Below are 15,257 nucleotides of genomic sequence, written 5' to 3'. Positions count from 1 at the left end.
CTAAGAACTAATTAAAATGAATCAATGACATGCCACTTCAAAATGGCGGTGTATGTCAAAGCCATCAATGGACACTCTTAATTGCTTTGTTTCTATGGTTCTTGTAAACAGCTTGTCAAGGACTGCACTCAAACATCCATGTTACATAAGTTTTTTCCTCCCTCAGATGCCTTTCATAAGGACGTACTTTACAGCCCTTGCCACCCCACTGCACATTAACTCGCCCCAGGCTGCTAGCATGTTAAGTGTTGTTTGTCTTGCTGTCTCATCAAAAAACATTAATTGTGGCACTAAAGTGATGGTCACTTACACTAAATCTGCCTGAGGCCTCTTTTTTATCCCGGGCTCGTGGGAGCAGACTTAAAAGATTGACAACCGTGTACTATAGACAGTTTTAGTGGCAACATCATAAACATTATGTGGCCCAAACTTAACCAACCCAAACCGGTTGACCTCTGCAAAGAATCAATAACTGTTGTGTAGTTTTAATTTAATTTAATACAATTTATATACCATAAAATATTCATATAAATGAATATGAACATTAAATAAATATAAAATAAAAAGTTATATTATAACCAAACACAGACCCAAAGTTAAAGAGTACATAACTAGGGATTTTTAAGGTCCTACTTTGGTGTATAGAGTGTCCAACAACAAGTTTATATGCGTAGAAGGTGTAAAACACTATTATTTTGTAATAATAGGCAGTTATTCTTACCTTACTTCTTGACTGACTCTCAAATGATGCGTTCCGCGATTCATCTGTCTAATCCCCTCCTTTCAGCTAGCTTAGTCTGATGTGATTGGTCAGATGGTCTAGTCTGCTGTGATTGGTTTACCGCGAGTGAGGCTCACGAGCTACAGTGTTTGGGGGAGAAGAGTGAAGTTTTCACGGGCAGTCCTTTCAAAACTTAGGCGGGGACTATATGTAGCGACGTAAATCCGCGGCGGTTCGTGAATCGGACTAGGGACGACTCGTTTGCGTGATTCAGAGTCGACTCCCTTTTTTCCATAAATTTTGTTATTCATTCACCTTCGGATTTACAACTTGGCAGACTGCTTACTTTCAAACACGGCAACATTACACACTGCATGAAATGTAATTTTCAAGATCTCATGTTATGAACTCTTCAAAGTGATTGTTCACCCAAAAATGAAAATTCTGTCATCATTTACTCACCCTTTTGTAATTTCAAATGTTTTCTTCTTCCACAGAACACAAAAGAAGATATTTTGAAGAGAGTTGTTAACCAAACAGCACTGGGCCCCCATTTACTTTTATTGTATAGACACAAAACCAATGCAAGTGAATGGGGGCGAGATAACAACATTGTTCAAAATATCTTCTTGTGTGTTCTGCGGAAGAAAGAAAGTCATACAGGTTTGAGTAAGTGATGACAGAACATTTATTTTTGGGTGAACTATCACTTTAACTGGCGCATGCGTCCTATGAAACCGTCTATAACTCTCATGCTCTTTTGGTTCATATAAGTGTTTTGGTTTAATGGGATACTTCCAAAGTCCCTTTACAAAAGCCAGTGTTTTGAAACAGAGCATGAATGTGAACGAACAGCAGTTATGAGGACATATTAGGTGAGCGGAGTGCAAGATGGGACTACTTTATTATTTATAGTCTCCCTCTCTAAGCCTCTCAGCAACATTCATGTCCCTTGATAAACAACAAGAAGGAAACACCCTTTTCAATTATACCTCCAGCTGTAAATCATGTCGGAATGAGTGGTGGTCTAAAATTACACCCTTCCATATGACAAGCGGGAAGCACACACCTTGATATCCTGCTGATAGCATTTGCCGTAAATGTCCACCTGTATCGGCAAAGACACAAGCTTTGCTGTTATGAGCTCAAATTGGCCGCAATCCAGTATGTTTCGGTGTGCTCTAATGGACGTGTTGACTTGCCTGTTGTCCCGTGATTCACAGTTTTAAACTCAGACTATTATCCCTGCCGGTTGGTTTAGGCCGCAATTTTGAGAGAATGATGGGTCTTTGATGAGAGCCTTCAAAGCTGGTGATACATCTCAGGCCATTGCATTTCAATCATGAGGATCTGGGGCTGGCACTGCCCGCCTTTTATTTTTACACTCACATTCCATTGCAGAGCGATCTGACACTTTGGCTCTTTTATTTTCTGTTTGGAAAAACTACCATTAGTTATGCAATTTTGCAAAAGTATTTTGGCAATACAAATGAGATTTTAATCAGATTTTATACATTATCAGATTTAAAGGGATAGTTCACCCAAAAATGTAAATTCTGTAATGAATTACTCCCCTCAAGTTGTTCGAAACCTGTATACAGTTTTGTTTGGTTGAACTCAAAGGATAATGTTTGGAAGAATGTCAGTAACCAAACAGATCACATCCTCCCATTCATCTGTTTGGTTACTGACATTCTTCCAAATATCTTCCTTTGTGTTCAGCAGAACAAAGACATTTATACAGGTTTGGAAAATCTGAGGGTGAGTAACAGAATTTTCATTTTTGGGTGAACTATTCCTTTAAAGTAAAGTTCTGATAAACGGTCGTAAGTCTGAGATCTCAAAATTTCATCTGAACATAGAAAAATGAAAGCAGTGTTATGATGAACATACGCATATTACATATAATACGTACTGTATCTTTATGCATTTTTTTTATATACCCCTTTGTACAAAAGGTCAGATTTCCTGCCTCCATTGAAGTACATAAGAGGCTCTTTGAAGCATTCTCACTCATGCTGGGATAACATGGAACATTTGGGTTGGTACAACCTTGTGGAGTTCATCCCAGCGTGAGTGCAGGCTTCAGCAAAGGGGTAACAACCAAATACTAAAACTTTCTGTATTTCATGTTATTTCTCAGTTCAATTCTTTTCAGCAAATTTTCTCAAGCTCAAACTTTTGGACCTCACTGTATAAATGAGATTACACTATGCAATGTTATAGAGACTGCATGGTGCAATTCTGAAACCATCTTTCTGTTCCTAAAGATACAATAGTGTATCCCAGCTGCCACTGGTTCGGCAAATGACATCAGTAAATAGCTTCCAGCGGGAAGCTAAGTGGTACCATGATGGGATACCCATTTGTCTAGCCACATCACCAGCCTTGCACAGCTGCCCACCCAGAACTGGAAAATTATACCATAAAACCAATCTTTATACCAACTCTCTTTGCTCTACAAAGCTTTGAAATTACAGAAATTGTCAAGACTTCTAGTGGGCATGGGAAGAGTTCGACATTAAATATAAACAATCCTATTGTTGTCCATCTTGAATGCGTCTTGGAGGACATTTACACTTTCTTTGTAAGATTTGATCAGTAAAACGAATGAAGTGACGATGTGTAAATACCCTCAAAGACAAGAAACCTCAAAAGCTCTACCTGGGATTTTACCAGCTTTATCAGATTCTGTCTCTAAGCCACTCTGTGAATCTACCCATTTTTGCTTTTCACTTCACTGGTCTTTTCAACAGTTTTCTACCATCTTACCAGAATGACTGACTTTGATTTAGGTGCTTTTGGAGTTACATTTTTATGGACTTTTATGTTTCTTATTACTGCCAAACGTGCTTGCCCCGAGGCATCTGGATATTTTGTCTATAAAATTAGCTTGTGTTTTTAAGAATAAGAAATGTTTTTGAGCACTGTTTCATTTTATGCATATCTGTGTTGGATAAAACTTTTTATAATGCAATTTAATGCAAATTTACATCAAATATGCCAGTTTTTACGCTTTGAGTTAAGTAATTTGGACATCAATGCAAGTTTATTTTATTTTCTCTAGGGCCACAATTGATATACTGCATACATATGAGTCAGAGTGTGTTACATCTCAGTTCCCTAATAGGGATTACAATTCATTCTGTATTCTGCTTTTCTCATACATACATAACAACATTTCTGACAAATGCTTTTCAATTTGCATATATTAATTAGTATTAACATCACAGCTATACAGTACTTGACATCTTCATTTGTCTGCAAAACACCATGTATTTAATTTTCAGAATATTCAGTATGAGCTAAAGTCAAGATTGTGATACAGTATGTGTTCTTTGAGACATGCCATTTAAACTTCACAACATTCAGAGACCTTCAACAGATGACTTCACAAGTACATTATTATCCTACCTTGAAACTATTCACACCATTCAGGAACCGCAAGTCTGACAGCACTAAAGCTAGCGTGAATATGCCGGCAGATAATGATGCAACCACAGGCAGAACCGTGGAGAAGCACAGCATGGCTCAGGGCTATAGGAGCAAATGCACTGAGATGTAAACAGCTTGAAAGCGGGCCGGCCCCGGGGACATGTGGTGGCCTGCTCAGGGTGAAGCTTTCTCCATATTACTCAGTTGTTCCATGAATATGCATTAAACCCTTGACACATAGAGGAGAAAATCTTGCCTCTGAGCTCGTGATGTATGGAGACCTTTAATTCAAACAATACAAGCTTGTGTTTCAGGAGAACCTGGTGTCCTAAATCTCTGTCATTATACAACTGACGATACAGCATTCATTGTTTATCCAATACCCACCCCAACCTGAATTCATAAGGAGGTTTGGTATTGATTTCCTTTCACTGTATCCATGTATGCAATAAGTACAAAGCACACTTTCCCTTTATTTTTTTCAGTAGGCCCAATGCCCCACTGCAGCGTTTCAAGCATGGAGTTGACATTTCTCCAGACACAAATACGATTTTTATGGCTGTTCTCTTCGAGATCACCCAAACAACTCTCATGGCTGAAAAGGCAATGAAGCACCCTTGATTTCCCAAATGTGATGGAAGAAATGTCACAATATTTAGATTAATGGGTGGCAGACTTGTATAAAGCAAGCTACGCTTCCATCCCCCAAACAACTGGGTCAATGTGATCATAATTCTTTTTGAAGTTTGTCAGGGACCCTTATAAAAGATTCGCGTTTCTTTCAAAGAAATCTCTCTCGTCTTCACTATAATCTTTGATGGCACTGTCAGCGTGACAGTTTTACAGCTGTTGGATGTAGCGAGAAACAATATTTTCAGAATTAAATTTCTGAAAGTGTCTGCCACCCAAGGGTGTAGCCATCCGGTGCTCATCCGGAGTCTTGGACTTTGTCGCGTAATACGTTACAAGTACAGGCCACTCTGTACTGATTTGGAGCTCTGACAATAGACAGCTCTTCAAATCCCTCATTCTCTCTATTAGTGGAGGGGAGGCAAATTTCACTTCTGCACAAGGGGGGTTGGGGTTATTTCATGGTTCACTGACTCCACTGTTTTTAAGAACGGTTGTCTTCGTTTATTAGTTCTTATTCGATATGCTGCATAACTGTGTTCTGCAAAAAAATGCTGTATGTGTAGATTTCTTGCCGCTGGAGGTGGGGAAATAAAATTCCCTCTGTCAATTAGCACATTGGCCCATAGTTGCCCTGTGTTAACACAGTGGCCCCTGTCCTGTGAACAGGCAGTCATTAAACTTATTAATGCGGTGCACATTCCTTTATTTTCACTGCAAAGGCATTCATTACAAAATTTCATTACGTTGTTTTCAAATGACCTCCCTCTCAGAGCGTAACAGATTGTGTTACTCGCTTGTATATTTTATCACTGGATGTTTCCTTCCTCCTCTTTTATGTAGCACCGCAGTGGTAAAACAGATTAAAGACTGCATGTGCCCTTTTGGATGGTGTGCTTGATGTTTCAACTTTATGTTTTTTTAACAGCTGTCCAGTACACAGCAGCGACGGATAGAGACAACCACTTTATCAAGCGCCTTTCAGCACTCCACAAGTTAACAGTAATGCTTTTATTAATCTCTGTGCCTCTAAGGCAGCTTTTGAGAGAAAACGTTTAGTAAATATAGAAAAATATACCAGTCTTGGACAAAGATAAAGAGATTGCTTTTATCTACGCATGAATCAGCTGTCTAACTCGAAGTAGTACCTCCCCAGGGCAATGCAGAAGAAGTGATAGTATACTGTAAGAATGGAGATTATTTTGTCATTGACTATAGCTCAGGCATTCTGGGAACCCACACAGACACTGATATACGCTCATAATGCAATGTAATTGAAACATTTGATAACACAACGCAGTATGTCAAATAACAGAAATCCAATTGAGTGAAAGGAAGTAATATATGTCAAGTAACAGATATCCTACAGAGTGAATCGCTCATGTTTCCATGATCATATATCATCCACATGCTTGGGCACTCAAGGACGTGAACCAACCGTCATTAATCATACAGAAATACTACAATATCGCATCATGCACAGGAGAGCAAACGTTATCTGTAAACAACCCAAAGATTTTGTCACAAAATAATTTTTTTCATGTTCAGTCATGTAACTTAATCCATTCAAGTTGGGACTTCATGGATGATTTGTGTTATGTTCACATACAATTGGGCAGAGGATTTCCAGTTCCCAGCATGCTTTGCATAAGACTGCATTTGGAGAGAACTTTTCTTGGGTTTTTTGTGTTTTTAGTAAAGAGAAATACTTGTTAGTGTTTAATGTTCATTATCTTTGAGATTTAGAAGAGTTTGTTACATTTTTGAGTTTTGTGGTTAGCATCATTCAGAAGAGTGGTCCCTATGCTTAGGTAGTGGGCGGTTACATTTTTTTCAAAACAAAAACAAAGTTTTCTTCAAAAACAAAGATAAATGAAAATTTTATGTCACATTAACTAAAAAAGTTGAGCTTTAACTCAAAATATGAACCTTTTCTATATAAAAATCATGTTTGTTTAACAAACATAAAAACTTGGGCAACTTGAACATAGATAAATTATGCTGAGAAAACATAACTTCAATATGTGCAACCAATGTACATAGACACAGAACTAATTAAAATAAAAAATGAAAATAGATATATGTATAGGTATGTATTGTATTTTATTGTATTCAGACCTGAAATCCTGCAAAGAAAACAATTTCATATTCACTTTTAAGCAATACAACAGTAATATTTGTACATGTATTTATGAAAAGTTCAAAAATATTTTTTGTGTGATAACCTTGATTTTTATCCCAGTTTTCTTGTGTCTTGTCATGCTGTCAGTCTTTCATATTGTTGTTGAATGACTTTATGTCACTCCTGAGGTTTGATTTTGTTGAAACTCTGGACTGGAATGGCCACAGTACATCTATAAATGCTGATTAAATGAACATTTGGAATATTCTCAATTTTCTGCATCTTTATAAATATACTGTATATGAAACATGTGCATTTCTCAATACTGTTTGTCTGTGTATGTGAGAAAAAAATCAAATATACAGTCAATATTCTTTGTAAAAGCCTTTGGTGGAGGTAGGTCTTATTCACACTTGAAGAAACCCACTACATTCTCCTCACTGGAGTTCAGAACTGAGAGCTTTTCCTTTGTTCCTTCAGGAGAAGGTAGGGATGTTCCTCCACTTGGACCTAAATCAAGCTGTGCACTTTCCAGTCTTCATCGCACATGTTTTTCACTCCGTTTCTGACAGCTCCAGATACCTGTAGCTGCAGCTCAGGCACGCTTACTGGTCGGACTTTTACCAAGCTGTCAGAGTGCTGTGGAACATGCTTTACAAACAATTACCAAACCATCTGCACTGTCAGCGAACTGTTTAGCATAAGCCCCTCAGTTTCTCTTATTTGCCGTCTCACTTTCATTTGTGTGTTTCTGTCTCTCATTTTCTTCCTTTCTTCTGAATTCATCCAAGCCATGGGTTAATGAAGAGGGATTGTTTGTCTGACTTTCTTTGTTTTGATCTTGTTAAGTCCTGGAGCGGTGATGTTTTTTTCCAGTGTGGAAGTCTCACAGCATGGGTGAGCGCTTGTGCACAGCTGAGCAACGAAACCGACTTTTATGAGTTTATTCTGGAAAAGCTCTCACACCGTGGCCAGGGGTATTATTGAGACAGGGCTACAAAGAAGAAATATTTTCTCTCAAAGAAAACAAGTGCGTAAAATGGACACGATTTATGTGTTTATTCGCAGTAAATTGTTTATTGAAGATTTTTTCTTCTCTTTCTCTCTGCTCCATAGGTACATCAGTTACAAGAGTAACAGCAACCGATGCAGATGATCCAGTCTATGGAAACAGTGCCAAACTGGTCTACAGTATTCTGGAGGGCCAACCTTATTTTTCCATCGACCAAACCACTGGTAAGTGTTTACAGACTTTAGCTATGTTGCCATAAAAATAAGTCACCTCGCAATGTCCAGATGGTCATGAGTCATTACAATTATTTCAAATTCTTATTGTTATACTACCTCAAGGCTTAAAAAAAGGGGTGAGATTAATGCCCCCGCATGTGCCAAAAAGAGTTTTAGTCGTTCACTCGTTTATCATCATCATCATCATCATCGTTATTGGAGGTTGGAAATAAATATTAGAGAAAGACTAAATGAACAAGATCATTTTACCTGAAGGACGCATATGCATGCAGATGCCGGTTTTGTTCCGTAATGGCGCACAAAGTAATTTAGGCCTTTTTGATTTAAATGACAGGCCTATCTTTGAATTCCATCTGCATTCCGCTTCTTTTTCAACCTTGACTTTGTTTTTTCCCTAATTGCATTTTCAGATGACTTGTTAACAGTGCGTCTGTAAGCAACATGATTAAATAATGGTGAAATCACATTAATAAGCAATGAGATGGAAATGAACAGCTCGTAATTTGGTAAAACAACAGACAATAAACAAGTCCTGTATCTGTCCAAATTGTATGTGCATATTAAGTAAGCAGACTTTAAAAGTGAATACTTTTTTTTACGAGAACACGTTGTCGGTTTCATAACCCTGCGCGTTTCAATCACCGCTGCTGTCAGCTTTGTCTGAGAATGCAAATGGTCGAGAGAAGGTACGAAAGCCCAAATTGAGGTGCTGTGTGCACGGTTTGCGTGATTACTGAACACATGCAGATGGCTTATTCAAGTGAGCCAGATGTTTTAATGAATGTTAATGAAAAATAAGAGGTAAAGGGAAGAAAGCATTTGACACTTTCAACACCTCACAGGAAATGAGACACGTTTGATAAACAAGTAAACATTATACTCATTATTTGGTTAATGGCTGGCAACGTAAAAAATAAATAAATGAATGGAAAGTAAACCTCCAAATACCTATGGAAATGAATGTTTGTCTCGCCCTGCTTCTCTGATCGGCAGGAATTCATTTGAATAGTTAATGATGAATTAGGATGAGAATTGAATGAAGGAAGAAGGATGACAGAGTATTGACAGTGTGCGTAGAGACCTCAAAAGCAATGACACACGCATTTCAGTCAGAGCATCTTAACTTCTCCATAGTTAAACTTATCGTGGCCTTTTACTAAATTGAAGACTGTGATCTTCATGACAGAACAAAAAACAAAGACATATAGTAAGAGCAGCATGAAAAGTTTAGCAAACAATGCATGCACGCTGTAAATTATTCAGGCCTAATGGAATCTGCGTCTTGAACACAATTTCTTTCGATAGAATACCCTTGAGTCATCCTGGTCATTGTAAAATATCTTGTTTCTATTTTTTGAGGATGTTTTGTCACTTCAACAGAATGGTGGTTGTTTCCCAGGATTTAAGCTTATCACACATCGAAGCATCATAAGACTTGCAAATTGTTGTGGGAATCGCTTTCCTAATGGTAAAAAAGTCGCTGTGTTGGGCCGAACCCCTTGGGATAAAGATAAAAGAACAGCTTTAAATGGTGGGAAATCTCATTCTGCATCTGTCAATGAAGCGATCCGGATGAACGGCGAAACATCTACAATAAATGTAAAAATATGTCCAGAGGCTTTTGGAACACATTTAGTAAACAAAATATATATACACACTCGGCTTTATTTAAAATGGAGGGGTATTTTACTTGTGGGTGTTTTGCTGTTTTTTATTTCTTGAGTCGATGAATGTGCATACGTGTAATATTAATGATTATAAGAGACAGACAGCATAATTCACATTCACTCAGCATACAAATGACTCCAGGTGCTTCCACAAGTTCGCAGCAAACAAACAAGCTCATTTGCAATGCCAAATAAAAGCGGTACAGGCAATGCGTGGCACACACTAAACTGGCCAAGGTGTCAAGGACAGGAGAGGTGCTGCACCAACAGCAAACAGATCGCATGCAGTCATTGATTTCAGCATCACATTTCAACATTAATATCATAAATCAGAGACAGATAACGATTTAAAGGTTTGAGTGTGAAAGGTTACCCTATGTGTTTTTTTTAATAGATCAAGAATGTGGATAAATAGACAAATAGCATGTGATTCAATCTTTAGGGCCTTCTTAGAATGTTTGATCGTGTGTAATTGTATACAAAATGTAAAAAGGTGTTTTTAATTGTATTTTCATTCATTTTATTATTTATCTTTTGATTTAGTAATGACAAAAACAAATCTATGTAAATTAAGTCAAATTAACTATATTTTGTGATATTCTATTATAGCAATTGTTAGGGTGGCTCTGGCAGGGATGGATCGTGAGATGAGGGAAGAGTATCTTATTGTCATTCAGGCAAAAGACATGGGAGGCCACATGGGTGGGTTGTCAGGAACCACTACTGTGACCATCACTCTTACTGATATCAACGATAACCCACCAAAGTTCACAAAAGGTAAAAGCCACACCCACTTGCAAACAATATATCTTCAGTGTGTTGTGTTGTGTCTCACCTTATAGACCAGATCTTATACTTTCCTGTACCTGTTGGTCTCTAAAGGCTCTTATGAGTTCAATATTCCTGAGGATCTCGGCATCGGGAAGCCTGGAGGAAGAGTAAAGGCGAACGACAGAGACATCGGGGAAAATGCAAAATCAACTTACAGCATCATAGGTGGAGACGAGCGGGACGTGTTTGAGATTGTCACTGATGCTCAGACTCAGGAGGGAATCCTCAGACTCAAGAAGGTAAGACCGAAAAAATAGGTTTAATGTGCCATAGGGACTGTCGAACAGTTGTAAACTGTCAGTTATAGGATTGTCACGCTGTGCTGCGTATTGTGGAAAATATGAAAAGTGGCTCATTACCGATGACAAATGACTGTTAATATTGCAAAGGCAGGAGCTCTCGTTTTGTATTGCTTGTTGTCTTCCTCTACAGAAGCTGGAGTGCTTTTTATAGCCACTGGGAATTTCAGAGGTATAACTTCTAACTCTTTGACATAGTTGCAGGATTTTTCTTAAGAATTGGGGTGGGCAGGAATTGCCTATGAAAATTGGGCAGGAACCGGCGTGCATCATCACAACTACAACGCTATTGTTAAAATCCACACAATGCAAGCATCGTTGTTGATTGCAAGTTCTTTTTTGAAGGAATTTATATAAATTATGTGTCAGGATCTTGTTCTTGTACAAATGAAGCCCTACTTGGCTTAAAAACTACACTGAAACCCGAAAAAAACTGCAGTCTAGGTGTTCTGAGATTGGAGAACTGTACTTAAAAACCCCTTGACTTGCCTTCGTTCCAATCTCAGTCCTTGTGTAGCGGCGTATATTTGCATATGGAATGGCCATTGTATGCAAATGAAGAACCCTTCAGAGCGGATGAGGGGACAATGAAGCTCTTTTATCTTACAGGAACATCTACACTGCAGCTGTGCAGCAACAATGCCACACAAACAGCATCAGAAAACATGTAACATTTTACAAGACCTTTGAATACGGAACATATCAAAATATTGCAAAATGTTGACTGTTTGTGCATATGATCAACATAAATTTAAGGCACCGTTCGTACAGTATATAAATTGCACAATTTACATACTTTATACATTATGAAAGAGTAAATATTTTGTGATTTTTAAGATCCTACTTTGGTTTATGGAGTGTCCAACAACAAGTTTACGTACACACATGGTGTATAAACACTTTTATTTTATAATAATAGGCAGTTATTCTTACCTTACTTCTTGACTGACTCTCAAATGAATCTTTCGACGATTCATCTGTCTAATCCCCTCCTTTCTGTCAGCCTACTCTGATCTGATTGGTCAGATGGTCTAGTCTGCTGTGATTGGTCTACCGCGTGCAGTGTCCCAAATGGAACATAGGCGGGCATTATACAGAGTGACGCAAATCCGACCCGGAACTGAAATTAGAACGACAGACGACTCGTTCGCGTGATTCAGAGTCGGTTACCTTTTTTATAAGCTAATAACTTTGTTATTCGTTCACTTCTGGCTTCTGGTTCAACTTGGCAGACTGCTTAAATTCACACACAGCAACATTACACACTGCATGAAATAAAATTTAAGGACATTGTAATATTCACTCTTTAACTACTCTAGCTCATTCGTGATATTAAAATATGAACATAGTCAGCGATTCCGGTTCTCCCTCATCAGTTTCCTAATTCTGTGTGTGCATTGTCAAATGAATATGGTCTCAAACAGCAGGCAGACAAAGAATCCGAACAAGAAAGGCAGAAAAAAGATCCAGAGGCATAGCTAGAAATAAATAAATAAGCAGAATGTGTAATTGTGTGCCTGTTATTCTCCGTCTTCTCTTCCCATAGCACTTGGCCTGGAATCTGTTGTCTACAATGCTAATAGCATGATGGATGGCATTGCATGAGGAAAACAGGCAATCAACAGCCCGCTCCCCGCTAACCTCTATACCTCCAGACAGCGTTGGAGTTCAGGAGAGCAGAACAAGCTTGTAACGCACACAACCCTTATTTTTCCTCCATTTTTTGCACCTGCCACTGTGCTCGAACACTCATTTTCCCCAGGCGCTGGGGCCGAGCCAGCATGCGCCGATCATCATCTGTACCGGGTTGCCCGTCGCAGCCTTCTCCAACAATTAAAATTTAGTTTAACTGCTTCTAAATATTGAATGGCATGACCAAAGAGCCTTTGTAGCAAGGTTAAACATATTGATCTGATTGAGATGCCACAGGCTCAGGCAGTCCAGATACCGCTTTGTTGTAAAGGGATCCACGCTTTCATCTCTCCCCTGCCCCCTTTAGGCGGTTATGGAGGTGTTGGAGAGGGATGCTGTACTATATGCCCCCCACTGCTGATCTTTGATGGTTGTAAATGTGTCCTGTATACAAACACTCTCAAACCATGCTGGGGGTGAGTTAGAGATTTCGAAACAGATGTCCATGAGATCCAGAGTAAAAAGATCCAGGGTAAACAAATTACAGTCAGACTGATCTGTATGCATGCAATAGACACATGAAAGCACAAATTGCATTCTTTTGGAAATGATGGAGGTCAGGGGACAGCCATTGTCAAACAGTGCTGAAACAGAGACCCGTAGGGATGCAAATATGGCAGTTGCAGAGCAGAGAGTTAAATGGCATGCATGATTATCAAAAGAAGGAGGTGTTGGCATGATATTTTTAGATAGAACAGATTTGCTGTGTCTGTAATGAGAGAGGCTTGTTTCAGTTGTGCCAAAATGCAAAGCTGCACTTTCATGGCGTCCTGAAGTGAACTACAACAAAATGCTATCATTTCTAGTACGTTGTTGAGAGATGCTAAATTTTTAGCACCTTTCCTTATTTCTTTCTGTCTTCCCCCCTCTCTCTCTCTCTCTCTCTCTCTCTCTCTCTCTCTCTCTCTCTCTCTCTCTTCTCTCTCTCTCTCTCTCTCTCTCTCTCTCTCTCTCTCTCTCTCTCTCTCTCTCTCTCTCTCTCTCTCTCTCTCTCTCTATCCATTTTTTACATTTGAGCAATAAAACTCTAAAAGCTGTCACTAAAATTCAATGTTCTTGTACAACATTGACCTTTTCCTAAGCAAGCAAGGAGCCAGACTGCAGCTTGTTCAGGATTTTACATCAATTGGAAACGTCTGGTTGTAAAGCTCTACTGAGCAGTGTGCAAAAGTATTTAGAACCAGCTTTCTTACTTCACGTTGTAGATCCTACACTAATGTCTGTGATGTTCTTCTGAGCATGTATTTATTTATCACGGTTGTGAAACTCCAGTCCATTGAGGTGGAAAGCACACTCGGGCTTGCTGAACAGGTCTCTCAAAAGAATGAACACCAGAAATGCTGCAGGACCAGATGGAATCCCTGGGCAAATCCGCACGGCATGTGCGGATAGGTGTTCGCTATCATTTTCAGTCCTTTCCTTGGCCAGTCTCTTATATATGAAAGTTTTAAAACATCTGTTATTGTGTTATCCTGTGCTGGAAATAATGAAATCCACCTTGATCGTAATGGTTGCCACCTGGTGTCTCTCACCTGTAGACATGAAGTTTTCTTAAAGAATTTTCGTTCCTCACTCTTGCATTGAGGAATGCAGTTATCCAATTCTGCATATGCCATCACTTTTGTTCTGCACACAACACTATCACACATGGGCTCGGGAGGGTGTGAATGGTGTTTGTAGACCACAGGTGAAAAGCCGGGAACATCGCATGTACCTGCACATCCTGAAAGAGAGACCCCAGTTGGCAAGGGTGAGAAAAGGCACCTTTGCAAAGTGGTGATATTTTCGTCTCAGACATTTTAGTTTGCAGATGACACTGCAGTGGTGGGTCTAATAGTAAGAAAGCTTGCAGTACCCCATTAAGGTGAAGAACCTGATACCCTCCTCTCCAGCACTGAAAGTAAGCAAGACTAAGGTGCTGATAGCTTTCAGTAGAAAACTGGGAAGGTGCACAGACATCTCTTGATCGTGACGCTGTGGACAGAATGAAAAAATGTCAAGTACCTGGGTGTTCATAGTTTAGAGAACATGTTACATAAACCAGCAAGTAAAGAAGCCCCAACCATCTCGGATGTCAAGGCAGATTCTGATGAAAGTGATACGGTCAGCTCAGGGTACCACCAGGTGATCTTTCCAAACTGCAAAACATACTGTACATCAGAAAAAGCAAGACCAAGGCCAGGAAAAATGTTAAGCATCCCAGTCACCCCTAAACAACAGCCTCTTCACACAGCTGTGGTCAGGGCAAGACTACTATAGTCTCAATGCTCAGCTACTTCCCTCAGGCGATCTGGATTGCTAACAAGGACACTGCCAAGTGACTGCAGTAGCTTACTCCAAAACACATACTTCATTTCATCACTGACGATGTATCTGTCATGAGCACTTATCAGTTCTACCTCATGCACTATGTGTGTGCATCTTCTCATTTTATTGTTATTCTAACTTCATTTTTACAAGCTGATTGTCTTATTATGCAACTACGCAATAAAGGCACAGTTTAAGTTGAAGTTGACAGTTGCAGAAGAAATGCTTTTCACTGTTTAAGTGCTGTGTATGTGGCAAATGAAAGACAATTTATTTTACTTGAATAGAGCAAATGCGCGCCACTC

The 15,257-nt window shown here is 39.1% G+C and overlaps 1 protein-coding gene across 1 annotated transcript in view; it reads left to right on the top strand.

The window, feature by feature from the left end:
* Positions 1–15,257, top strand: part of cdh8 (cadherin 8) — a 73,337-nt gene that overhangs the window by 43,637 nt on the left and 14,443 nt on the right. The window contains exons 4-6 of the mRNA XM_057334585.1: positions 8,025–8,144; positions 10,433–10,600; positions 10,706–10,893. Of these exons, the coding sequence (XP_057190568.1) occupies positions 8,025–8,144; positions 10,433–10,600; positions 10,706–10,893 (476 nt within the window). The remainder of the gene's footprint in view (positions 1–8,024; positions 8,145–10,432; positions 10,601–10,705; positions 10,894–15,257) is intronic.

Source organism: Triplophysa rosa, linkage group LG1 (assembly GCF_024868665.1).
Source record: "Triplophysa rosa linkage group LG1, Trosa_1v2, whole genome shotgun sequence".
NCBI classification, from domain to species: Eukaryota; Metazoa; Chordata; class Actinopteri; order Cypriniformes; family Nemacheilidae; genus Triplophysa; species Triplophysa rosa.
This window is presented reverse-complemented; position numbering and strand designations above follow the sequence as displayed.